The sequence below is a fragment of the Lithobates pipiens genome, unplaced genomic scaffold (genome assembly GCF_037356315.1).
Source record: "Lithobates pipiens isolate NorthernLeopardFrog02 unplaced genomic scaffold, aLitPip1_a1.2 Scaffold_18, whole genome shotgun sequence".
Taxonomy (NCBI): Eukaryota; Metazoa; Chordata; class Amphibia; order Anura; family Ranidae; genus Lithobates; species Lithobates pipiens.
In genome coordinates, this window is record NW_027507758.1 from 576,750,951 (window position 1) to 576,777,757 (window position 26,807).

Sequence of the window (26,807 nt, forward strand, 5' to 3'; positions counted from 1 at the left end):
TCGTTTGCAAGTAGGAGACGTTTGTAAGTTGGATGTTTGAAAGTAGGGGCCTGCCCTATATGCTCTGCAGAAATGGGCGGAACAAGGTGTTGGTGTTGCCACAACATTGTAAGCCCTCAAAGTGACTCTTGGTGGGAGCTGGAGGGCCCTGCTGTGAACGATTATATCAAGAATTGTAATTACATGCCATTGTTGAACAGTGGTAGAAAAATTGGGCCTTTGGTGGTTGTGGTGCTGGTGCTGGTGCCACAACACTATAAGTCCTCACAGTTACTCTCGGTGGGCACAGGAACATGCCCTGCTGTGAAATATTATATCAAGAATTGTAATTACATGCCCCTGTTAAACAGGGGCTGAAAAATTGGGCCTTAGGCACTGGTACTGGTGCCACGACACTGCAACCTCTCCCATATACTCTAGTTGTAGTGCAGGAATGAGCCCTGCTACAAAGCATTGCATAAAAAATTGTAATTAAACGCCCCTGTTAAACAGGGGCTGAAAAATTGGGCTGGTGGCACTGGTGCTGGTGCCACGACACTGCAACCTCTCCCATATACTCTAGTTGTGGTGCAGGAATGAGCCCTGCTGCAAAGCATTGCATCAAAAATTGTAATTAAAGGCCCCTGTTAAACAGGGGCTGAAAAATTGGGCTGGTGGCATCACCCAGAACCAAAAATGTTCTTCCAACATATCAGCGGAGGAGGAAGAGGATAGACAATCAACATAACAGGACAGTCACTCAGCATCAGCATAGGCAGTCTTGAAGGGATGTGATATTTTAAAAAAAAAATATTCGGTTACATCAGCTTCAGGTGCTTGGTAGCTGTGGGTGATCCAAGACTGATTCATATTTATGAAGGTCAGTCGATCAACCTGAGTCGGTGGACAGGCACACCCTGTGATCGGTAACAAAGCCACCAGCAGCACTGAAGGTGCGTTCCGAAAGAACACTGGATGCAGGACATGCCAGTAGCTCAATTGCATACTGTGCAAGCTCTGGCCAGTGATCCATCCTCAAGACCCAGTAAGCCAGAGGATTTTCGGTGGGAAAGGTGTCCAAGTCTGACTTTGCCCCTAGGTATTCCTGCACCATTCAACTCAGACGCTGGCGATGGTTGCTGGAACCGATCATACCTTGGGGCTGCGGACTAAAAAATTGTCTGAACGCATCGGTCAGACGGCCACCTTCTCCATCGCTCCTTCTGACCGATGCCTCAGCAACACGTTGTCCAGGACAAGGAGTTTGTAACCTCCCAGTCTCTGGGAACGCATTGCACAGACCTTTCTGCACGGCCTCCCGTCTCATCCTCTGCTCCCTCTGCGATGGCAAGATAAGGTCGGCAACCTTACCCTTGTACCGTGGATCAAGGAGAGTGGCCAGCCAGTAATGTTCCCTCTCCTTGATCCGAAGAATACGAGGATCCTTCCGCAGGCTTTGCAGGATCAGGGAGGACATGCAGCGTAGGTTAGCTGAGGCATTCGGTCCGGAGTCCTCTGGGTAACTAAGGACAACATGATCCACAGCTACCTCCTCCCAGCCACGTACAAGTCCACGGGTTTCTTGGGACTGTAAATTATCCCTACTAGACTGCTGCTGCTGCTGATGCTGAGTGCCAGGCTCCACCTCCATGCTGACACAATCCTCCTCCTCCTCCTCCTCCTCCTCCTCCTCCTCCTCCTCCTCCTCCTCCTCCTCCTCGTCCTCTTCCTGTGTGATGGGTGGGACAGCAGGAACACTGTCTGGATAAAGGGGGCCTTGAGAGGCAAGGAAGTCCTCCTCTTCCTGCCTCTGTTCTGCCTCAAGTGCCCTGTCCATTATTCCACGCAGCGTATGCTCCAACAGGTGGACAAGAGGTACAGTGTCACTGATGCATGCACTGTCACTGCTCACCCTCCTTGTGGCCTCCTCAAACGGGGACAGGACAGTGCATGCATCCCTGATCATGCCCCACCAGCGTGGTGAGAAAAAACCGAGCTCCCCTGACCCTGTCCTGGTGTCGTAGTTGCACAGGTACTCATTGATGTCCCTCTGCTGCGTGTGAAGCCGCTGCAGCATGGCCAACGTTGAGTTCCACCTGGTGGGTATGTCACATATAACTCCTTTTGGAGCTCAGCCAGCCGAGCACAGGCATTAAATGATCGGCGGAAATGCACACAGACTTTCCTGGCCTGCTTCAGGACATCCTGTAAGCCCGGATACCTGCCCAAGAACCGCTGCACCACCAGGTTAAGGATGTGAGCCACACAGGGCACATAGGTCAGTTGTCCCTGTCGGAGGGCGGAGAGGAGGTTGGTGCCATTGTCGCAAACCACCATTCCTGGCTTAAACTGGCGTGGCGTCAACCACCTCTCGGCCTGCCCCTGCAGAGCTGATAAAACATCCGCCCCAGTGTGGCTCCTGCCCCCCAAACAAACCAGCGCAAGCACGGCATGGCATCGTTTTGCCTGCGTACTTGCGTAGCCCCTGGAACGCCTACGGAGCACCGCTGGTTCTGAGGACAGAGCACTGAAAGAGGCCATGGAGGAAGAAGAAGAGGAGGGGTGGAGGAGAGAGGTGTGTCACAACCAATAGTAGCATTTTGGAGGCGTGGTGGCGGAACAACCTCCAACACTACGGCACCTTGTCCTGCATCCTTCCCAGCAGCCAGAAGAGTGACCCAATGGGCCGTGAAAGACAGGTAACGTCCCTGTCCATGCCTGCTGGACCATGAGTCAGCGGTAATATGCACCTTACCGCTGACCGCCCTGTCTAGCGAGGCAAGGACATTGCCTTACACATGCCGGTAGAGAGCCGGAATCGCCTTCCGTTAGAAAAAGTGGCATTTGGGGACCTGCCACTGAGGAACCGCACATTGTACAAACTCACGGAAGGGGGCCTAGTCTACCAACTGAAAAGGCAGCAGTTGAAATGCTAGCAATTTAGCCAAGCTAGCATTCAACCGCTGGGCATGTGGATGGCTGGGAGTGAACTTCTTTCGACGATCCAGCAGCTGGGGCAGGGAAATTTGCCTGCTATAATCGGACGTGGGTGTACTGCTAGCAGAGTGCCCGGAAGCACTTGGCTGTGACGCACCTAATTCTACACCTTCATTCCTCTCAGAACAGGTTTCAGAGAGAACTGAAGGTCTAGTGGGGTTGGAGATCCCAGCTGATGAGAAGCAAGGAGAGGTCCGCTTTGTTCTTTGGTGTGGGTCTTTGAGGTACGCTTGCCAACGAGCTGCATGGCAGGTCAACATATGTCTGGTCAAGCATGTGGTGCCCAAGCGGCTTATGTTTTGGCCACGCAAGATACGCTTGAGACATATGTTGCAAATAGCAGCGGTGCGATCTGATGCACTCGTCTCAAAAAAGGCCCACACCAAAGAACTTTTAGAATAACGAGCAGAGGCAGCGCCCTGCACAGGCAGAGCTCTGCAGTGTGATTCAGTCGGTGTGCTGCCCCTAAGCTGGCCCCCGAAGGCATTCAGCCTCGTTGGACATGTGCCTCCTCCTCCTCTCTCCTACCAGGCACCCACGTGGAGTCAGTGTCCTCATCATCCCCTCCCTCTTCATCGCTGGAGCAAACCTGGCAGTATGCTGCAGCTTGTGGAACATGACTGCCAGATTGCTGTCCTTCTTGAGCATCTCCTCTCTCTGCGCTAACGCTACTGCCTTCCTCTAGCTGAGTATCATCATCAGAGCCTACAAAACACTGGGCAACCTCCTGGAGCATGCACCCAACACTGTGCTCAAAGAGTTCAGGGGACTCCTCAGAAGGACGTGATGGGTCTAGGGAAGGAGTCACTGATGATGACATTGAGACGAGGGAAGACGATGCATTGGCAGCTGCTTTGCTAATACCCTGAGCCTGGGTGAAAGAGGATGAGGAGGATGAAGAGGGCTTGGTCATCCACTCTACCAAGTATTCGGCATGATGCGGCCCAACACGTACAGCTGCCAAAAATAAGGACAAGCGTGTCCCATGGCCACATGCTGATGATGATGCACCGCGTCCATGACCAGCACTGTTGTCTCTAGACACAGAGCCTGTTTGCCCTCTTTTATCGGCTCGTGCCTGTCTGCCTCTCCTTGTTGGCCTTCCAGACATGGTAATGGCCTGAAGGGAGATGGGAAAACCAGCAATTGGGTAGTGTATATTGTGCTGGAGGCACACAACACCCACTAACTACTGGAGATGCCTTTATTATAGAACAGGAATTAAAGGGTAGATACTAGTGTATACTGTGCTGTGCTGGAGGCACACAACACCAACTAACTCCTGCAGATGGCAGATGGCTCAATTAGAGAAGAGCTATATAGGTGGATAATGGTGTATACTACGGTCAGGGCACACAGACAACACCCACAATCTCCTACAGCTGACTGAACACTCAATTACAGAAGAGCAATATAGCTAGCTATATAGGTGGATAATGGTGTATACTGCGGTCAGGGCACGCAGACAACACCCACAAACTCCGACAGCTGACTGAAAGCTCTAATACAGAAGAGCAATATAGCTAGCTATATAGGTGGATATAATGATGTATAGTGCGGTCAGGGCATGCAGACAACATGCACAATCTCCTACAACTGACTGCAAGCTCTTTTACAGAAGAGCAACATAGCTAGCTATATAGGTGGATATAATGGTGGATACTGCGGTCAGGGCACGCAGACAACACCCACAAACTCCTGCAGATTGGTAAAAGCTCAATTACAGAAGAGCAAGAACGCTAAATCGGCCGATAACGAATGGTGTATACTGTGTTGAAGGTACACAGAGAACACCCACTAACTCCTACAGACGCCAACCCACTACACAAGGCCGCCGCGGGTCGAACGTATGTTCGACTCGAACACCAAGCTCATCCCTATGAGCCAGTTTCTTTGTAGCGCTTGATGGTTTTTGCGACCGCACTTGGGAACACTTTCAAAGTTTTCCCAATTGTTCGGACTTACTGACCTTCATTTCTTAAAGTAATGATGGCCACTCATTTTTCTTGCCATAATACAAATTCTAACAGTCTATTCAGTAGGACTATCAGCTGTGTACTGTATCCACCTCCTGCACAGCACAACTGAAGGTCCCAACCCCATTTATAAGGCTTGAAATCCCACTTATTAAACCTGACAGGGCACACCTGTGAAGTGAAAACCATTTCAGGTGACTACCTCTTGAAGCTCATCAACAGAATGCCAAGAGTGTAATCAAAGCAAAAGGTGGCTACTTTGAAGAACCTAGAATATAAGACATATTTTCAGTTGTTTCACACTTTTTTGTTCAGTATATAATGCCACATGTGTTAATTCATAGTTTTGATGCCTTCAGTGTGAAACTACAATTTTCATAGTCATGAAAATAAAGAAAACTCTTTGAATGAGAAGGTGTGTCCAAACTTTTGGTCTGTACCGTATATATATATATATATATATATATATATATATATATATATATATATATAAAATGTAAAAAATATATATCAAAAGAGGTTCTAATAAAGAAAAAAAAAGGAAATTATCCAAAAAATATGGGTTTCTCTGTATCCAATTCCCATGAGAGGAGATTGTTACATAGTTAGTTATATAGTTAGTTAGGTTGAATAAAGACACCAGTCCACTCAGTTCAACCTGAGTGAGTGTCTACAATTGTCCCTATCCCTGTACATTGCACGCTCACATTGGTCCCTATCCTCAAGAAGACCACAATCCAAGGTGCCCATTCATATACTAGGGCCAATTTTGGACAGAAGCCAATTAACCTACCTGCATGTCTTTGGAGTGTGGGAGGAAACTGGAGTACCCGGAGGAAACCCACACAGGCACAGGGAGAACATGCAAACTCCAGGCAGGTAGTGTTATGGTTGAGATTTAAATCAGCGACCCTTTTTACTGCTAGGTGAGAGTGCTAACTCCTACCCCACTGTGTCGCCCGCTGACTGGCTCTCTATGGTGCCGGTTCACATATCTCTGTGGCGGGTGCGAAGCGGCTCGCACAGTAGTCCTGTGTGTCTTTGGCTCCATTTCAGGGCTGAATTTAGGCAAAAATTTGTCACTGAATTGTCCCTGAAACAAAGACAGGACCCCTGCTGCAAGCCAAACCCAGCAGCAGTGTGAACCCAGCCTCTAGATGCAAAGTAATGCCTTCGGAATGATAGCTCTGCTGCCATTAGGTGCAGCTTGAATGGGCTGGGGGGCTCCACTCCTCTGTTTCCTTACTCTTGCTAAAGTACCTCTGTAAATGGTCTTGGAGAGACTTCCAGCATGCCTGGAGGGATACAACTGAAAAAAAAAAAAACCTAGGTACATAACCATACATAAGTCAACAATATTTCCACACATAAGTTCATGTAAATATTTGCATTTACATGGCTTCTTCTCATTTCAGCAAAGAGCCTCCCAGTCTTCCGTCAGGTTTCTTTCAATCTCCTACCAGATATTCCTTTTGGAGATGCTATCTGGGTGTTTTGGATAGGTCTTGTTTCAGATTTTAGGATGCATTTGTACAGCCGATGTTAGCTGTGAATGGGTCACATCCTTTGCCATGATGGTGCTCTGCAGCAGGGCAGGTGGGTCAAGCTCACAGGGCACTTCCTATGAGGGATTTCCTGGATTGTTGTCATAATGTAAAAAAGCATGACCCGAACTTCAAAAATACTGCTAAATATGGCAGGCTTTTAGGCGTTTTTATACACGTTTTTTTTTTTTTATGCCCAAAAGCTTCTCTCCTTAATTTGGTTTTGGTGCATTCAAGGGAAAGCTTGGACATGTAGGATAACAGAGAAGGGTTCAGAAGCTTCTGAAACACACACCAAGCACCAGAAAATTACAGTTTATGTAGCAGAATCTCTAATATCTTCCAGTATAATGAGAGCCTTTGAGGTCACAGACTGCTGACATCCTTCAATATGTAATGGGTTGTGAGACATAGTGGGTGCAAAGGTGTTAAAAGTCACTGGGTGCCAGACACTTCTTGGATGCAAAAGGTTTTATTTCTTTTAACAGTCCTTTTATATTTTGCAAAGGAAAGGGGGTTGGGGCTAGGACACGCTTATGCAGTTGCAATTTCAATAGGCAGACTCTGATGCCGCATACACAGGATTGGAATTCTGTCCAGAAAAAGACCTATGAGAGCTTTTCATCGGAAAATGCGATCGCGTGTAAGCTCCATCAGAATTTAGCTGTCCGAATTTCCGCCAGCCAAAAACTGATAGCATGCTCTCAATTTTCCCGACGGAAAACTTTATATCAGAAATTCCGATTGTGTGTCTGCATTTCCGACACCAAAAATCAGGCATGCTCAGATTCAACTATAAGACAGAAGCTGTTGGCTATTGGCTTCCTTTTTCTAGTCCCGTTGTACGTACTGTACATAACTGCGTTCTAAACGATTGGATTTTGGTGTGACTGTGTGTAGGCAAGACAGCTTGAGCTGAATTCCATCGGAATTCCATTGGGAAAACCATTAGAGCTTTTTCCGGCGAGAATTCCGATCGTGTGTACGCAGCATGAGACTTCAAAAGGAGGACAGCCATACAGAGAACGGCCCCAGTAAGGTGCCACTTTTGCACATGCAGGTTTGCTATCCCCTATGGCTACGGTACTTAACAGTTCCTAATTCCAATGTAACAGTTCTATTACAACTTCCACTTGTAGTTCTTCAGCCCCTTGAGCTGCTGATCTCTCATTGGACCTTCTGATTCACTAACTCTGAATCCTGTGAGCTCCTCAAGGCTTTTGCAGTGGTATCTCCCTCAAGCATCACCCACGGTTCACTGCTGGATCCCTAGCTTGGCATTTTGGATACCTTCAAACTCACCCCTACTGACTGGCTTGGTTCTTAGCTTGACACACAAGGCTGCTCCGCAAGCGTCACCTCCACTGGATTAGTCCCTGACTTGATCACTGCTTGAAGTTTCCCGATTCTCCACCATGCCCGTTCAGTGAGAATACTGCTTCGGTACTTGCTTCAGTTACTCACTGTGGTCCCTGGTAAAGGTGTTTGGTCCCTTAGTGGTGACAGCTTCCCTTCTACCTCCAACCACGACAGGTTCTCCGGCTGGCAGAACCGTCACTTTTGGTTGGACTGCGAGCCGCTGTCCCAACCCTGCACTACCCTATTACTTCTGGATAGGTCCTCACACAGTCTGGCAGCCAAATGCCTCCAGGATAGGCCCAATCTCCGGCCTAGCAGACCGGGGCAGACAACACATGTCCACCAAGACGGCAGTCTGGGTAGCACAGAACACAGATCACCTGACCTCTCCCGAATACATAGGTTCTCCCAGCAGGCCAAGCATTTCAAGAAAACCCTTGCCCATTGACTGACATACCCCATATACCCATGACCTCACCTTGGGTTGCCCTCCTCATATCTAGTGCCACCAAGTTCCCGGCCACCTATTGGTAGGAGATAAAAAGTGCAACAAGGCCAAACAGGGAGAAATCAATAGGTCTCTATCAATCAACCAATATGACTACTCTTAGCAAGTAAATTTGTGAGGAGCTCCCTGACTAAACCCCAGGGTGCTACAGTTTACAAACTGCAGTGTGCATGATCCCTTTCTTAAAAAGAAGGTATTACCTTCTATCAATATTCTAATCCTTATCCAACCATATTAGATGACAATTGGGGTAATCTAAGGGCTGTTGGTCATATAGGCACAAATGCGCATTCCAAAGATGACCTGAAATTTCTCTGTAGGTACCTAACATGCACGTATCATAGCTCCCATGATGTTTCTCAAATTATGATTAATTTTTGTTGTATCATTTTTATAGCTGTCTGAGGAGTACGGCACCGTATTTAGCATCCAGCTGGCTCGAGCGAAGATGGTTGTCTTATGTGGTTATGACACCATTAAAGATGCCCTTATCAACCACGCTGAAGAGTTTTCTGACAGACCATATATCTTAACGTCTAGAACATCAAGTTCGGATGGTAAATCACAGAATGTTCTTTGAAAAGTCCTACAGTTTAAAATAGGCAGATGGTACATGTTACGTATTAGAAAGAGCTTAATTTAGGATATAAATATCTTGAATAAAAAAGTTATATTATGCTAGATAATTATTTAAAGCCTAACTCAAGCTGCAAATTTTAATTTAGATTTGGATATTATTGAAATTTCAGCCTTAAGCCTGTCAGGTTTTATCTTCCCTAACTTAGGTTCCCGCACAGTCTTTCATATTTGTCAGGACCTGGTTCACCTGCTGGTGGCAGTAAGCTTCCCAGAGAGGTAGGTTGTAGTTCTAGAGTCCACCAGTGGGTGTCTCCCAGCAGCTTCTAGTAATCAGTCCCCACCTGATTCTGGCTGATGGGAGGGTATATAGGTCCTCTTCTGCTATTACATTTTGTCTCAGTGTTTTGCCTGTTCTGGCCCTGCCTTGGATCTAGTTTTGATTTTGCCTTGCATGCTGCTAGATACTCTATGCTATTTATCCTGCTCCTGCTCTTGCCCTGTATCCTGTACCCAGCTTCTTGATCTCTGCTCATCTTGTACCTAATTCCAATACTAGTTCCCTCTTCCCACTGGTTTCCTGCATCTTCAGTCTTCCCTGTTTATCAGTGTTCTCCATTTTGTACACATTGCATATAGTCAGTTTTTAGTTAGGCTTCCTGCTATTTAATTGGACATTTGGGTTATATGGTTGTGGTTCACTTGTATTTCTTTCTCGTACATCACGGGACACAGAGACTCAGTAATTACTGGTGGCTTATAGGGTATCACTAGGTGATTTGACAATTGCACACCCTAGACAGGAAGTTCAATCCCCCATATAACCCCTCCTCCTAGTGGAGGTACCTCAGTTTTTTGGCCAGTGTCTTAGGTGTTGGTCACAAGTAAAGATGTGCTGTGCTGAGCTCCGATGGAATATCCTTACTGGGGCCAGCTATGCGACTGGATCCATTCAAGGTGTCTTTTCCAGGCCGAATTGGATGGTACCTGGGCCTCGTGTCTGAAGAAACAAGGTTTTACCTGTAACGCTTCTCTTTTTAGAGAGCTGGACCCTGGGATCCAGTATTTGTTTTTTTCAGCCATATTCCTGGCAGGGTGCTTTACGGGCCCAGAACTGCAGATCCCCCTATTCAAGGGGGCCCCAGTCTCTGATGTTTTTTTCCTAACGGAGCCCACCATGAGAGGTGAAGATTGGGTCTGTTATTCAGACCCTGCAGCTGGATAAGGTAAGGGAGTTTCTTCAAGAATTTTTCTAGTTCTAGTAGGTTTTCTCCTTTTAAGTAAATGTATGCTATGTCTATAATCGCCACCGGGGGCTGCCAAGAGCACATACCTTTTCATGCCTTGTCTGTCTGCTGCTGTCCACGCTCCATGCTTCTCCAAGCCATGCTCCAGGAAGGATGACTGTAAGGGTTTATTTTTCCTTCTGGGATTTTCCCTCCACAGATTACGGGGCTGAGACAGGCCTGGGCAGAGGGCGATAATATACCACCACCCGCCGCAGTCCACCCCGTCCACCACCGCTATTACAGCGGCCTCACATCCACCGGCCCTTCCCTCTCCTTTGTCCCAGCCTCCCCTCCATGCTTTCCAGCAGGGTTAGAGCCTCTGCTCGCGTGGGAAACGCTTGTTTTTAAAAATGAGCGGGGGGGGCGGAAGTGGTCGGAGGAGGGGGGGGGGCGGAGCACTAGGCTACACAGGCTTTAAAGTGCACTCTTTTTCAGATGCACACAGCCTATGGAGGGACACAGAGCTGACAGGCGCATGTGAGTGTGGGAGACACAGGCATTCCCAGGCAGCATTTACTTAGGCACCAGACTGAGTCTTAAGTAGTAGTGGCAGTTGTTGAACTACAGGGCTCAGCAGTCAGTGCATTTTTTTGTGTGGTACCTCTACCTTTTGTTGCTTTGCACTATGGGTAAAAGAGGTACAAGTACCCTGAGGAATAGGGGCTCTAAGGGGTCCCCTTCAGGCTCTGAGGACCCCCCCTGCAGCACCTTCCCCCCCTGCAGGACTCGGGGAGTCTGGCCAGGGAGAGCTGTCGGGGTCAGGGGCTGCAGCTGCTTCTGGCACTTCAGCCCCTGTGTACATTACACAGGAAGTTTTTTCCTCATCCATAAACGGTTTAGAGGAAAATTTAGTGGCCTTAATCGCATCTTCACTCAGTGGAAGAAAATGCACTAGGCCCCCCTCTGTCACCCAGGACCCTCAGAGTGAGGAACTCTGGGATAAAGGAGAGGAATCCCCCTCAGAGGATCAGGAGGAAACTGATGATTCCACTTCTGAGGAATCTAGTAGAGAAGGGCCCTCTTCAGCTTCTCGGGATGAGAAAATGTTGGTGCAAATTCTTGCTGGATTGGTCCGTTCCACATTTAAGTTACCCGTACCTGATTCAGTTAAAGAACCCACTTCTTCTCTGGGTTCACTGAAACCTCCTCAAACTGCACATGCTTTTCCTGTGCATGGTTTGCTGGAAAAGCTTATCTATTCTGAGTAGGATCACCCAGATAAACATTTTTTTTCCTCCTAAAAAGTTTTCTACACTTTATCCTATGGAGGAAAAATTTACTAAGATGTGGGGTATACCGGCAGTTGATGCCGCCATTTCCTCCGTAAACAAAAGCCTGACTTGTCCTGTTGATGCTAATGCCCCGTACACACGAGAGGGATTAAGTCTGACAGACTTCCGACGGAGTTCTAGCGGAGTTCCGCCGGAGTTCTGGCGGACTTTTCGACCGAACGGACTTGACCACACACCATCACACCAAACTCCGACGGAGTCGAACGTGATGACGTACGACTGGATTCGACGTAGGAAGTTCATAGACAGTAGCCAATAGCTGCCCTAGCGTCGGTTTTAGTCCGTCGGAGTAGCACACACACGAGCGAATTTTTCGAAGGGGACCGGGTCCGGCGGAGTTCCGTCGGGAAAATTTGAAGCATGCTTCATTTCTAAAGTCCGTCAGACTTTTGCGAAGCTAAAGTCCGTTGCAGCCCACACACGAGCGGATAGTCCGCCGGACTCAGTCCGTCGGAGTTTGGATGTCGAAAAGTCCGCTCGTGTGTACGGGGCATTAGGGATCCAACTGATAAGAAAATGGAATTCCTATTAAAAAATGTTTTCTCCTTGGCAGGTTCAGTAGCACAACTTGCAGTGGCAGCAATTGGAGTCTGTCAATATTTGAAAGACCATGTTAAACAGGTGCTTAAAGCCTTACCTGAACAGCAAGCCCGGGGGTTAACCTTCCAGTGGCTCTGTGTTTTGCTGTTGATGCTATCAGAGATTCTATCCTTCAGATGTCTCGCCTTATGCTTGGATTGGTACACATGCGTAGAATCTTGTGGCTGAAAAATTGATCAGCCGAATCACTATGTAAGAAACTCTTGGTGGGATTTCCCTTTTGTGGTGCAAAACTGTTTGGAGAGGGCTTGGACAATTATATCCAAAGGATCTCTAGTGGGAAAAGCACCCTTTTACCATTTAGGAAAAGGAGTAAACGTCCCTCCTTTAAAACGGGTGCTTTCTCCAGTGCCAGGGGCATCAGCCTCCAGGCAGTCACGACGGCCTCCTCCGTCAAGCTCTAAGGTTAAAACTCAGAGTCAACCCCAAGGGCAAAAGAAGTCCTGGGGAAGAAGGTCTTCAAGACAAAATGCTAAGACTTCCTTATGAAGGGGTGCCCCCGCTCACTCGAGTTGGGGGAAGACTACTAAAGTTCTCAGGGCTCTGGCAGGAGGAATTTCGGGACAAATGGGTGGTCTCCACAATAACTCTAGGTTACAAACTAGAATTCCGAGAATTCCCTTCTCCTCGTTTCCACAGATCAAATGGACCAGAGACCCAGAGAAAAAGAAGTCTCTCCTTCTAGCGTTGGAGCGACTATTGTCGCAAAAAGCTATCATGGTAGTTCCCATGCAAGAACAGGGGATGGGGTTTTATTCAAACCTTTTAACGGTACCGAAGCCAAACAGAGATGTCAGACCCATTCTAGATCTCAAAGATCTAAACCGATTTATAGAGATACGGTCCTTTCGCATGGAATCGATCCGATCGGTAGTCTCCATCCTACGAGGAGGAGAACTTCTGGCTTCAATAGACATCAAGGATGCGTACCTGCATGTACCTATTTTTTCTGCTCATCAAAAGTTCCTGCGTTTCAAAGTAGAAAAACGCCACTTTAAGTTCATAGCTCTGCCTTTCGGGCTAGCTACTGCACCTCGGGTGTTTAGAAAGATCTTGACCCCTCCTTTGGCCAGATTAAGGGCCCAAGGTATAACGATAATAGCATACCTAGACAACTTGCTCTTGATAGAAAGGTCGGTAGCCCACCTGAACCAAAATCTTGTCACCACAATCAACTACACCTAGGTTGGGTCCTCAACTTAGAGAAGTCTTCTTTAAAACCAGTAAGAAGACTAGAGTATTTGGGTCTGGTCATAGATACAGCCCAGAAGAGGGTATTCCTACCCCAAGCAAAGATCAGTGCTATAATAGAACTGATTCAGGTAGTCAGGACAAAGAAGGGTCCTTCTATTCGTCTTTGTATGAGGTTGTTGGGGAAGGTGGTGGCTTCATTCAAAGCAGTTCCCTACGCTCAGACTCATTGAAGGCTATGGCAAAACAGTATCCTATTGGCCTGGAACAAGAAGGTTCAGTCGTTCGATTTTCCGATGCATCTGTCCCCTACAATACGTCGGAGTCTCAGCTGGTGGTTGATACCCGAAAAACTGCAGAAAGGAAAATCCTTTTTACCGGTTACCTGGGCAGTGGTAACAACAGATGCCAGTCTTTCGGGTTGGGGGGCAGTCCTGGAACAGTCGACTGTCCAAGGGAAATTGTCCAGGACCGAGAGGGCATTACCCATCAACATTCTGGAGATCCGTGCGGCGTATCTAGCCCTAAAAGCCTGGACACTCAGGTTGCAAGGTTGCCCTGTCAGGATCCAGTCCGACAATGCCACAGCAGTGGCTTATATCAATCACCAAGGGGGCACCAAGAGTTGTGCAGCTCAGGAAGAAGTAAACCAGATCTTAATCTGGGCAGAAAGACATGTGCCATGCATATTGGCAGTCTTCATTCCGGGGGTAGAGAACTGGCAGGCGGACTACTTGAGCCGCCAACAGTTAGTGCCAGGGGAATGGTCTCTCCACCCCGACGTCTTTTTGGCTATATGCAAGAGATGGGGGGGTTCTGGATGTAGATCTCTTTGCGTCCAGGTTCAACAGCAAGGTTTACAACTTTGTGTCAAGAATGAGGGATCCTCTTGCATGCGGGACAGATGCGTTGGTTACTCCATGGCATCAGTTCTCTCTGATTTATGCGTTCCCTCCTATTCTGCTACCGCCAAGACTGCTTTGCAGGATCAGGCATGAAAAAAAGTCGGTGCTTCTGGTGGCCCCAGCATGGCCCAGAAGAGCTTGGTATGCAGAAATAGTGAAAATGGCGGTAGGCTCTCCTTGGACCCTACCGTCCCGTCCAGACCTGCTATCCCAGGGACCAGAATTCCATCCTACCTTACAAACGCTAAATTTAATGGTTTGGCTATTGAAACCCACATTCTGAAGAATTGTGGGCTTTCGGGCCCGGTGATATCTACCTTGATTAATGCAAGAAAGCCAGCTTCCAGAATGATTTATCATAGAGTCTGTAAAGCATATGTCTCCTGGGGTGAATCCAGGGGTTGGCACCCCAGAAAATATGTCATAGGCAGAATCCTCAAATTACTGCGAAATGGTTTAGAGATGAAACTGGCCTTGGGTACCATCAAGGGCCAAGTCTCTGCCTTATCGGTTCTGTTTCAACGTCCACTTGCTTCACATTCTTTGGTCCGAAGTTTTATACAAGGGGTAACACGCCTTAATCCTCCAGTTAGGGTGCCTCTGAACCCCTAGGATTTGAATTTGGTTCTGTCAGCTTTACAGAAGCAGCCTTTTGAACTGATACATCAGATTCCCTTAGTTCTGTTGACAAATTTTTTTTTCTGGTGGCCATTTCTTCTGCCAGAAGAGTATCAGAATTAGTGGCCCTCTCTTGTAAAGAACCGTATCTGATAATGCACTAGGATAGAGTGGTGTTACGCCCTCATCCTAGTTTTCTACTGAAGGTGGTCTCAGGTTTTCATCTAAACCAAGATATTGTTCTGCCTTCCTATTTTCCAAATCCCTGTTCTACGGAAGAGAAGTCACCACATTCTTTGGGTGTAGTGAGAGCAGTCAAAGCCTATCTGGAAGCGACTGCTCAGGTTCACAAAACTGATATTTTGTTTGTGTTGCCAGAGGGTCCTAAGAGAGGACAGTCAGCATCAAAATCTACCATTGCTAAATGGATTTGACAAGTAACTGTTCAAGCTTATGGTTTGAAGCAAAAGATTCTGCCTTTTCAAATCAAGGCGCACTCCACTAGGGCTATTAGTGCTTCGTTGGCGGTGCATCACCAGGCCTCCATGGCTCAAATCTACAAAGCCGCAACCTGGTCATCAGTCCATACATTCACCAAATTTTATCAGGTGAATGTGAGAAGGCATGAGGACTTCGCCTTTGGGTGTAGTGTGCTGCAGGCAGCGGTACAGGGTCCTCAAGTCTGAGTACACCCTATGTTGTGTGGTTCCCCTCCCCTCAGATAGAATTGCTCTGGGACATCCCACCAGTAATTACTGAGTCTCTGTGTCCTGTGATGAACTAGAAAGAAATTAGAATTTTTATAACAGCATACCTGTAAAATAATTTTCTTTTGAGGTACATCACGGGACACAGAGGTCCCTCCCCTCTTCTAATACACTTACATTGCTTTGCTACAAAACTGAGGTACCTCCACTAGGAGGAGGGGTTATATGGGGGATTGAACTTCCTGTCTACGGTGTGCCAGTGTCCAATCACCTAGTGATGCCCTATAACCCACCAGTAATTACTGACTCTCTGTGTCCTTTTTTGTTTGGGAGATATTTCTTGCACCTACAAGTATGCCTTATGCCGCGTACACACGACCGGACTTTTTGAGGGACTAGGTCTGACAGTCTTTCCGACAGACTTTCGGAGGAGTTACGACGGACTTTCCGAATGAACGGACTTGGCCACACACAATCACACCAATGTCTGACGGATTTGAACGCTATGATGTACGACCGGACTAGAATAAGGAAGTACATAGCCAGTAGCCAATAGCTGCCCTAGCGTCGGTTTTTGTCCGGCGGACTAGCATACAGACGAATGGATTTCTCCGTCCGGCAGAAAATTTTAAAAAACATGTTCTATTTCTAAAGTCTGCCAAATTTTTGGCAAGCAAAGGTCCGATGGAGTCCACACACAATTGAATTGTCCGACGGACTCGCTCCGCCGGACCTTTGCTGTCAAAAAGTCTGGTCGTGTGTACGCGGCATTAATCTAGGCTTACCTGTAGGTTAAAGAGGTTGTAATCGGTTTACAACCACTTTAATGGTGTTTGCATGGGGAGGTTATTAGTAGTGTGAAATTGGCATTAGGGAGTAAAAAGCTTTGCCATCAGATTTTGAAGAATCTCAACAGTGAAACAATTATGCTTTATTGTACAAATCTCACTTAAAGTGGAGCGCTTTAATTTTTCGGATTCCTACCCCCCCTCCGGTGTCCCAGTTGGCATCTTTCAGGGGGGTGGGGAGAGCATACACCTGTCTAATACAGGTATTTGCTCCCACTTCCAACAAAAGATATCTGCAGAATCTGTGTCTACGCTATGTTCGGCCCCTCCTCTGCCCCCCTGCCATCTTCTGGGAGACGCACAGGTCCCAGAAGACAGCAGGAACCACTCAGAATGTGCAGCACGACTTGCACATGCGCAGTAGGGAGCCAGGCTGGGAAGCAGTAAGGTCGGCTTCTGGTGAGGACATCACAGGTGCCTAGGACAGGTAAGTGTCCTTATTCTAAAAGTCAGCAGCTGCAGTATTTGTAGCTGCTGACTTTTAGTTTCGTTTTTTTCGGTGTAACTCCGCTTTAAGCCCATGTTCACATTGGCCCATTTTGACATGTGATTTGACATGCGCCAATTTACAGGCATATTAAGAGGACCCCCCAGGCACAATATTTAACTACTTGTTGACCAGCAGGTTGGCATGGCTGCACAAATCAACGTCATTGTTAGTTGGCCACTTTAAGAAGCTATAGGGGGCATGCCCGCACCACCAGGGCCGTTGCTGTCTGCCGGCCACCTGCGATCGCTCCAGAGAGCCAGAATGGGGATCTGCCAATGTAAACAGACAGATCCCCATTCTGTCAGGGAAGTAGAGAGAGATCTGCTGTTCCTAGTGATCCGGAACAGTGATCTCTCTCCTCTTCCAGTCACTACATTCTCCCCACAGTTAGAAACACCTCCCTAGGGAACACTTAAACCCTTCCCTGTCAGTGACAGTTATAAAGTAATGAGTGGCTATTTTTAGCTCTGATCTCTGTATAAAGGCTATAAATGTAACTGGTCCCAAAAAAGCGTCAAAGGTATCCGATCTGTCCAACGCAATGTCACAATCCCGCAGATCACCACCATTACTAGTACAAAATAAAAAAATAATAAAAATTACATAAGTATATCCTCCATTTTGTGGACACTAACTTTTGCACAAACCAATCAATATACGCTTATTGCGATTTTTTTTTTTACCAAAAATATGTACAAGAATACATATAAACTGATAACAAAAAAAAATGGGATATTTATTATACCAAAAACTAAAATAAAGCTCTGTTTGTGGGAAACAAAAGACATAGATTTTGTTTGGGTATAAAGTTGCACAACCGTGCAATTGTCAGTTAAAGCAACGCAGTGGCCTGGTCATTAATGGGGCAAATTCTTCCGGTCCTTAAGTGGTCAAAGGAATTTTTCATTTTCATTGTTGCTCTTTAAGCATCATCAAAATCACTGCTCCTGAAAAAATTATTGTTTAAAATAAAAAAGAATTGATACATGTCCCCCAGGGCAGTACCCAGACCCCCATACCCCTTTTATGGCCAATTACTTGCATTTATAAGCCTTCAGAATGGGCACTTTTGATTTTTGCTGCTTGGCTCCCATAGACTTCAATGGGCTTTGCTGTTCTGGTAAGAACATTTCCCCTCTTCAGGAGTTCTGCTGCGAGCCGAACAAGGGGGTGTTCGGCCCATCCCTAGTGGTTATTTAAAAAAAAACAGACCCAGTATCATGTAGCTCCCCTGCTGCCCCTATGGTGGGCACACCCTGCTTACAACCTCCAGGATTATTGAGCCACTGGAATACGCAAGTGCGATGACAACACCACGCACTAACTGCGCTGTCACGCGCATGGTTGCGCCCATACCTGGTAATCAAGTTACAGACTCTGCCAGCATGCCAGCACGCCTGCCCCTCCCATCCCCAATTTATAAAAGCAGTCTTAGAGGCACCCTATATCAAGAGGAAAAAGGCAAGGCAGCAAAGACAGGGGAAACCAAAACGGCACTGGAGTACACCATTTGCATAATACGTCTTTGCCATGCTGGGGGGGTGGGGGGTAAGGATGTGGGATAGTAGGACCCAAACACCCAAACAGACCCCTGGTTGGAAAGAAAGGGAATACAAAAATAAAAAGAGTATAAACTTTTAGTATTTTGAACAATATAATATCAATAAAGATGTTCCCATAAGCAAAGAGAATGCCAATATGTTTTTACACGGAAAATAATAAAAAAGGCAAACAAACATAGCAAATAAAATTTAATAAATTAGGAACAAGAGTGGGGGAGCACATATCCTCATTTTGGTGAGACCAATTAAATCTGAGTTTCCTGAGGAAAACCCATTTAAGAAAGTAATGGTATTGTTTAAACCAGTGGGAAAAGTTGCCCTTAATCTATAGATCCATTTCTGTTCTAATCCCCCTTCCTTATGGGTATATGTATTTGATCTAATGCTGTAAATTTGACTTTGTGAAACATGTACTTGTAAACTTGAGCACAGGTCTGCCAACTGGGAGCTACAAATTACTTGTCCTCATGCTGTGAATGTGCTTGTGGCATCACAACACTGAATCCCCACCCAGAAACGGGAGTTGAAATAAAGGATAATTTGTGATTTGAAAAGTAATTAATTTAAGATAGTTAAAAATTGATTAGCTTAGATAAATAATTAAAATGGAAATTCTTTTCAGGTATAGTCTTTGCCCATGGAGAGAACTGGAAGGTAATGAGAAGGTTTACACTATCAGCATTCCGGGAGCTTGGAATGCGAAAGGGATCTATAGAAAACAAAATTCAAGAGGAAGCGCAATGTTTAATACAAGCAATTAAATCATACAAAGGTGAGCTTTTACTAGCGTACTCCATAATTTTCTAATTTTCATAATATTTTAGAGACTAGCATGGTCACTGGTTCCTTGTTACCCAAGTGAAGTCCCAGCCGTAATCTGTGAGGCTTTAATGATGCCTGTTCCTCCAATGGAGAGACTTCTGCTCATTACCTGTTGTGCCAATAAGAAAGGAAATTAGGGGAAGGGTTTCAAACAGGCAAAGAGCAACCAAGGAAAATTTTATTTTATTTGTTAGTTTGTATAATAGAGCAAGGAAGAAATGGACCTCTAAGTTTTGTGGAAGCAGTCACCAGGTTACAAACCAGATAGGTTCTGTAATTTTGTTCTTAAAGCAGGGGTCCATACAATTTTTTACGTTAGCCTTAATCCCATCCTCACATATAATACATTGTCAGATGTCAAATGACAAAATTATGACAAAAAGAAGGCACCCAACTGGGAAAACTCATGGTATGTAGCAGAGTAGGTCTCAGTTGCGCCTACAGCATCTGTCTTGAGGGGCGGCATGCAGCCTGGCCAGTCCAAACCAAAATGGGGAGGTTTCCAGAAGGATCCTTTCCCTACTCATCTGGAACCTCTCTCTGCTGCTAATCATTTTCTCTGCATTACCCACATGTAATAAAATTACACCCAAGCACATAAATCCCCCCCAAGAAATTTTAAGGCCCCCCACCCCCACATATACACATGCACAAATGTAAACACATGTGTCGGGGCACCTACAAACGTTGATTGCAATACAGATGTTACATATAGCCATGTATGCCAGAGTGAGAGCAATAGTTTTAACACCAGACCTCCTCCGTAACACTAAACTGATACCTATTGGGGGGCCTTTGAAGTGTCGCCTATAAAAAATACGGGGTAATGAAGTTTGACGTCATTTCTCAGGCGCAAAAAATAAATAAAAATCAAGGTTTGGCAAGTTGGCTATCTATTTACTTTGGCACAACCTTATCTTTTATATTTTACCAAAAATGTGGGTAATTGATTGCGTTTGTTTTCCCTAAAATTCACGTTAGTGTGTTTTTTACTGAAATATTGCGTTTCCTAGACCTGTGTGGTAATATCATGCGACATAAAAAATTGGAACTACCACTATTTTATTCTCTAGGGTGTTTGCTTTCAGAAAATATATAATGTTTGGGGTTTTGTGTAAGCTGCAGGCCTAAAATGATTTTTTAAACATATGTGCACAAAATGCAAAAATGGTTCTGGCAGCGAAAGAGTTAGATCTGCCTAGAGTGCAACTTTAATGCCTTTATTTTGTTAAAGGACTACATTGTACATAACATACAGTACATTCTAACTATACAACCAAGTAAAAAGGAATAGTGGGAAGTAGCCTATGTTGCATGATAGTACACTGCTTCTAAAGTCTAGATTGCATTCAGAACCAACAGAAGATGGTTTTGTCAGACATTTCCACCTACAAATCTCAAGGCCAGTTATTCAGGTGGTGTTTTTTTGACCACTACCATACCCAAAAATAATGCTGTTGGTTTAAAAAAAAAACAGTTGTCTGTATTTTTTATTAACCTTGTCATTTTAAATCTTTTTTTTTTCTCTATTTTAGGGGAACCCTTTGAAAATATGACTATAATCAATGCTGCAGTAGCCAACATAATTGTGTTTTTTTTACTGGATGACAGATTTGAATACGATGATCCAACCCTACTGAAGCTCATGCATCATATTCGTGTGACTGTCAGGAACTTTGGCAGTTTTATGAATAGAGTAAGTGAAGAGTAAGTCAGTCAAAAAGGGGTTGAGCCTCATCTCCCCATTTCATTTTTTTAACGTAAATTATTGGGGTACCTATAAACAAAAGAGGGCAGTCAAAGGTGCTTGAACCATTAGACTGTCTTCCAGCACCTCAATATCTTTTTGGGGCTGTACAGCCCATTGTAATTTCCTTAAACAGACACATGGTGGACATTGCTCACCAAAATGCAGGATTCTACCACTTGGTAGTGATATTCAGGATGCTAGTAAACCCCACCTTTGAAAATGATGCCATCTTGGTTGCAATTGAGCCCTGTGGCTGGCACTCCGGATTGGGGTGGCCCCCAAAGGTAAAGTATATTGTTGCTGTGCCAAATAATTGGGGAATATCTTATGCCACGTACACACGAATCTTGGATGGTTTTTCCGATGTAATTCCGTTCAAGCTTGGCTTGCATACACACAGTCACACAAAAGTTCTCTGAACTTTTGACCGTCAAGAATGCGGTGATGTACAACACTACAACAAGCCGAGAAAATTAACTTCAATGCTTCCGAGCATACATCAAATTGTTTTCGAGCATGCGTAGGAATTTTGTATGTCAGAATTTGTACAGATGATCAGAATTTCCGTCAGAAAAATAGAGAACCTGCTCTCAATCTTTTGCTGGCGGGAATTCTGCCAGCAAAAGGCTGATGGAGCATACACACGGTCACAATTTCCAACCAAAACCTCACATCAGACTTTTGCTGGCGGAATCACACACACACACACCTCTTAAGACCCTTAAGTACTGCACTTTAAAAAAAAAGATATATAAAAAGAGATATAGAATATATTATATATATATTTTCAATCTTATATATATATATATATTATATATACACACACACACACACACACACACACACACACACACACACAGTGTATATATATAGTACACAGATACAAAAACATTCTGCAGCCTAGTGGAAAGAGTGAAGCAATTGGAGAGTTTGCTTAATCAAGAGAAGTGTAAGAAAAGTTTTAAAATAGGATGAGGTTACATAGTCAAGTACTTTTTTTTTATTGGTTGAACTAAAACACACTACATATACAAAACCCTATACCTACAGTTGAGCCATAAGAAGTAAAAAAAAAACACTTGCAAAGCCTGGTCCAATTTGCTCTACCTGGGAAAAAAACAAAATTCCTTCCTGGTCCCCCAGAAGGCAATTGGATATTTAACGTGGTTTGGGATTGAAGGTCAGGTGAACAGGGCAGGGGCACACGAGTAAATGTCCATCATAAGTACAGGTTAAGTGAGAATTTTTCCGGTATACTTTATTTCAGTTTCTTGTTATTATACATTATTTTTACACAGGAATTATATAGCGCCAACAGTTTACATAGCGCTTCACAACTTGAGGGTAGACAGTATAAATACAATAGGAATCAGAGGGCCCTGCTACTTGGAGCTTACAATCTAAGAGGCAAGGTCAAGCGATACAAGAGGTAATAACTGTGGGCAATGTGCTGATTGAGAAGATAAATGTACAGTTGTTAGGTGGGGGCCAGATAGGCTTCTCTGAAGAGATGAGTTTTCAGGGATCGTCTGGAAGTGGATAAAGTAGGCGAAAAATCAGACAGATTGGGGTAGAGCATTCCAGAGGATGGGAGAGGCTCTGGAGAAGTCATGAAGGTGAGCATGGGATGAGGTGACAAGGGAGTTTGAGAGAAGGAGGTCTTGGGAAGAGTGGCAGCCAATGGAGGGATTGTCAGAGGGGTAAAGCAGACGCTGAGTGGTTTGTGAGGTGGATGAGCCTGGCAGCAGCATTCAAGATGTGCTGAAGTGGGGATAGCCTATTTAGAGGTAAGCCAATGACGAGGGAGTTGCAGTAGTCGAAGCGAGAGATGACCAGGGAGTGGATTAGAAGCTTTGTGGTGACATTGGTTAGGAAGGGGCATATCTTGGAAATGTTGAGGTGGGAAATTTTGGATCATGATAGGACATGGGGCCGAAAGGTTTGTTCAGAGTCCAGGATTATACCTAGGACCTTGGTGTGGGGGAACACCTTGATAGTTGAGCCATTGAGATTGACAGAGAAATCAGGGGAAGTGGCACCTGAGGGAGGAAATATCATGAGCTTGGTTTTGGATAGGTGGAGTTTGAGGAAGTGATATGACATCTAGGCTGATATGTCTGTTAGTAAGTTGGTAATGCATGAGGAGACAGATGGAGAGAGCTGGGGGGTGGAGAGATAGATTTGGATGTCATCAGTGTAGAGATGATATTTAAAGCCGTGGGAGGCAATCAACTGACCCAGGGAGGTGATGTAGATTGAGAAAAGGCAAGGTCCAAGAACAGAACCTTGGGGGACCCCAATGGAGAAAGGAAGAGGAGAGGCGGAAGTAGAGTTGTAAATGACGCTGAAGGAGTGGTGGGATAGGTAGGATGAGAACCAGCGAAGAGTACAGTTACAGAGACCACAGGAGTGGAGTTTACGGAGGAGGAGGGGGTAATCCACTGTGTCAAAGACAGCACAGAGATCCAGGAGAAGTAGTACAGAATAGTGTCCACTGGTTTTAGCCATTAGTAGGTCATTTGAGAGTTTAAGGAGGGCAGTTCCCTTGGATTGTTGAGGACAAAATCTGGACTGAAGGCGATTAAGAAGTCTATCCATAGTCAGATGGTCGATTAGTTGGTTGTAGACCAGTCTTTAAAGAAGTTTGGTGGATAAGGCGAGTAAGGAGATGGGACGTAGGTTGTTAAGCTTGGTGGGGTCCAGTGAGGGCTTTTTAAGTATGGGGGTGACTAGCACATGTTTTAGAGACATTTTCTGAAGTTGCCACAAGAGAGGGAGAGGTTGAAAATGTGAGTTAGAGAGTGTAGAATTGAGTCAGAGAGTGAGCATAGCATTTGCGAGGGAGCAGGATCCAGGGGACAGGTGGTTAGATGAGTGTTAGATAAAAGTTTAGCAATCTCATTAATAGTAGCAGTGTTGAATGAGGGAAGTAATGATTGTATCTGTGGACATGGGGTGTTGCATGGGGGAGGTTTTTGTGCATTGGAGATCTCCTCATGAATTGTGTCAATCTTAGTTTTGAAGTGAATGGCGATCTCCTGGGCAGTGAGTGAATTGGTGGGAGGAGGCAGTAGAGGACAGAGTAGAGTGTTGAAGGTAGAGAAGAGTTGACATGGACTGGATGACAAGGTGTTAATGAGTGTGATAAAGTAGGTCTGTTTGGCAGTGTGAAGGCAGGAACAGTATTTTAGGAGGGCAGATTTATATTGTGTGAAGTCTTCCTGGAACTTTGTCTTATGCCACAGATGCTCAAGAGCGCAGCTATGTTTTCTGAGACCTCTGGTGTCGTCTGTTTGCCAGAGTTGCAGCAGTCGGGGCCTAATTCTGCGTGTAGTGAGGGGGTCAACCTTGTTTCGGGAGGAAGACACTGAGCTGTTGTAGATGAAAGTGGCTAGGTTGGGGTAGGCCAGGGGTGAGATTTTGTCAGAGGTGTTCAGTAGGACAGTAGAGAAGAGAAGTGTTGATGTGGCGAAGGTTTCTACGTGTAACTGTTAGGCGGTTGGAGGGAGAGGAGGTGGAATACAGGGAGTGAGCACAACTAATAAGGTGGTGATCAGAGAGTGGGAAAGGATTGTTGAAAAGGTTGCACGGAGTGCACAGATAGGAGAAGACAAGGTCAAGGATGATTCCATTGGAGTGAGTAGGAGCCTGTATCCATTGCTTCAGGTCAATCGACGAGGTTAGACTGAGAAGTTTAGAAGTAATAGTATTGTTAATTTTAATTGTGGGGATTTCAGAAGAGAGAAAGTAGGGTAGCCAGGCAGAGAAGTCATCAAGGAAGGCTGATATTGGTCCAGGGGGCAATGGGGATGACAGCAATTCTTAGAGAAATGTGCGAGAATAGATTAATGCAATGTGCTTCAAAAAAAGGAGAGTGTCAGAGAGGGAGGTGGGTGAAGTACCTGATAGGTGTTGCATGGGGCTAGAAGAATTCCCACTCCACTTCCCTTCCGTATTTGATCACCACTGGGTTTCTTATTTTCTAATGTATAAACAAAAAAATACAAACATTTTTGAAAAAAAATATGTTTTTTACTTTATGCTATAAAACATATCCAATAATAATAGAATGTCTTCATAAATGTTGGCCAAAGTGTATTCTGCTACATGTCTTTGGTTATAAAAAAGGGGGATATTGGTTGGTCTGTGTGAAAGTTATAGCGTCTATAAACTATGGTATATACACTATATTAGCAAAAGTATTGGTTCGCCTGCCTTTATACACTTATGAACTTTAATGGCATCCCAGTCTTAGTCCGTAGGATTCAATATTGAGTTGGCCCACCCTTTGCAGCTTCAACTCTTCTGGGAAGACTGTCCACAAGGTTTAGGAGTCTCTATGGGAATGTTTGACCATTCTTCCAGAAGCGCATTTGTGAGGTCAGGCACTGATGTTGGACGAGAAGGCCTGTCTCGCAGTCTACGCTCTAATTCATCCCAAAGGTGTTCTATTGGGTTGAAGTCAAGTTCCTCCGCCCTGAACTCACCCATCCATGTCTTTTTTGGACCTTACTTTGTACACTGGTGCCCAGGAAGGGGACATCCCCAAACTGTTCCCACAAAGTTGGAAGCATGAAATTGTCAAAAATGTCTTGGTATGCTGATGCCTTAAGAGTTTGCTTCACTGGAACTAAGGGGCCAAGCCCAACCCCTGAAAAGACAACCCCACACCATAATCCCCCTTCCACCAAATTATTTGGACCAGTGTACAAAGCAAGGTCCATAAAGACATGGATGAGTGAGTTTGGAGTGAAGAAACTTGACTGGCCTGCATAGAGTCCTGACCTCAAGCCAATAGAACACCTTTAGGATGAATTAGAGTGGAGACTGTGAGCCAGGCCTTTTCGTCCAATGCCAGTGCCTGACCTCACAAATGCGCTTCTGATAGAATGGTCAAACATTCCCATAGACACACTCCTAAACCTTGTGGACAGCCTTCCCAGAAGCTATTATAGCTGCAAAGGGTGGGCCAACTCAGTATTGAACCCTACGGACTAAGATTGGGATGCCATTAAAGTTCATGTGCGTGTAAAAGCAGGTGTGTAAAAGGTGTTTGTGTGTGTGTGTTTGTGTGTGTATGTACAGTATCTCACAAAAGTGAGTACAACCCCTCACATTTTTGTAAATATTTTATTCTATCTTTTTATGTGACAACACTGAAGAAATGACACTTTACTACAATGTAAAGTAGTGAGTGTACAGCTTGTATAACAGTGTAAATTTGCTGTCCCCTCAAAATAACTCAACACACAGCCATTAATGTCTAAACCGCTGGCAACAAATGTGAGTACACCCCTATGTGAAAATGTCCAACATGTACAAAATCCATTGTCGGAAATTCCGATTGTGCATACACAATTCTGACGCAAAGTTCTATGCATGCTCAGAATCAAGCAGAAGAGCCACACTGGCTTCTTGACATTCGGAATTTCCGACAACATTGTGTGACCGTGTGTATGCAAGACAAGTTTGAGCCAACATCCATCAGAAAAAACATTGTTGTCAGAATGTCCGTTCAATGTCCAATCTTGTGTACGGGGCATAAGACTAAAACTAGATCAAAATTTGCTGCCAAAATTAACACTGCTTATAATGGGTCTGTGCGGTGGACAATCTGACACTAACTGATACTGGGGGGTAGGGGGGACTGACTTACTGCCACTGACATCTCCAGTGACAGTAATACAGTGATCAGTGATAATACTATACACTATTACTGTACTAAAGACACTGGCTGGGCAGGGGTTAACATCTAGGGCATGGGTGTCCAACCTGCGGCCCTCCAGCTGTTAGG

General features: G+C 45.4%; 1 protein-coding gene across 1 annotated transcript in view; it reads left to right on the top strand.

Annotated features, from left to right (window-relative positions):
- LOC143989068 (cytochrome P450 2B12-like) overlaps positions 1–26,807 on the top strand; it is a 70,674-nt gene that overhangs the window by 2,362 nt on the left and 41,505 nt on the right. The window contains exons 2-4 of the mRNA XM_077489080.1: positions 8,761–8,920; positions 19,064–19,213; positions 20,799–20,959. Of these exons, the coding sequence (XP_077345206.1) occupies positions 8,761–8,920; positions 19,064–19,213; positions 20,799–20,959 (471 nt within the window). The remainder of the gene's footprint in view (positions 1–8,760; positions 8,921–19,063; positions 19,214–20,798; positions 20,960–26,807) is intronic.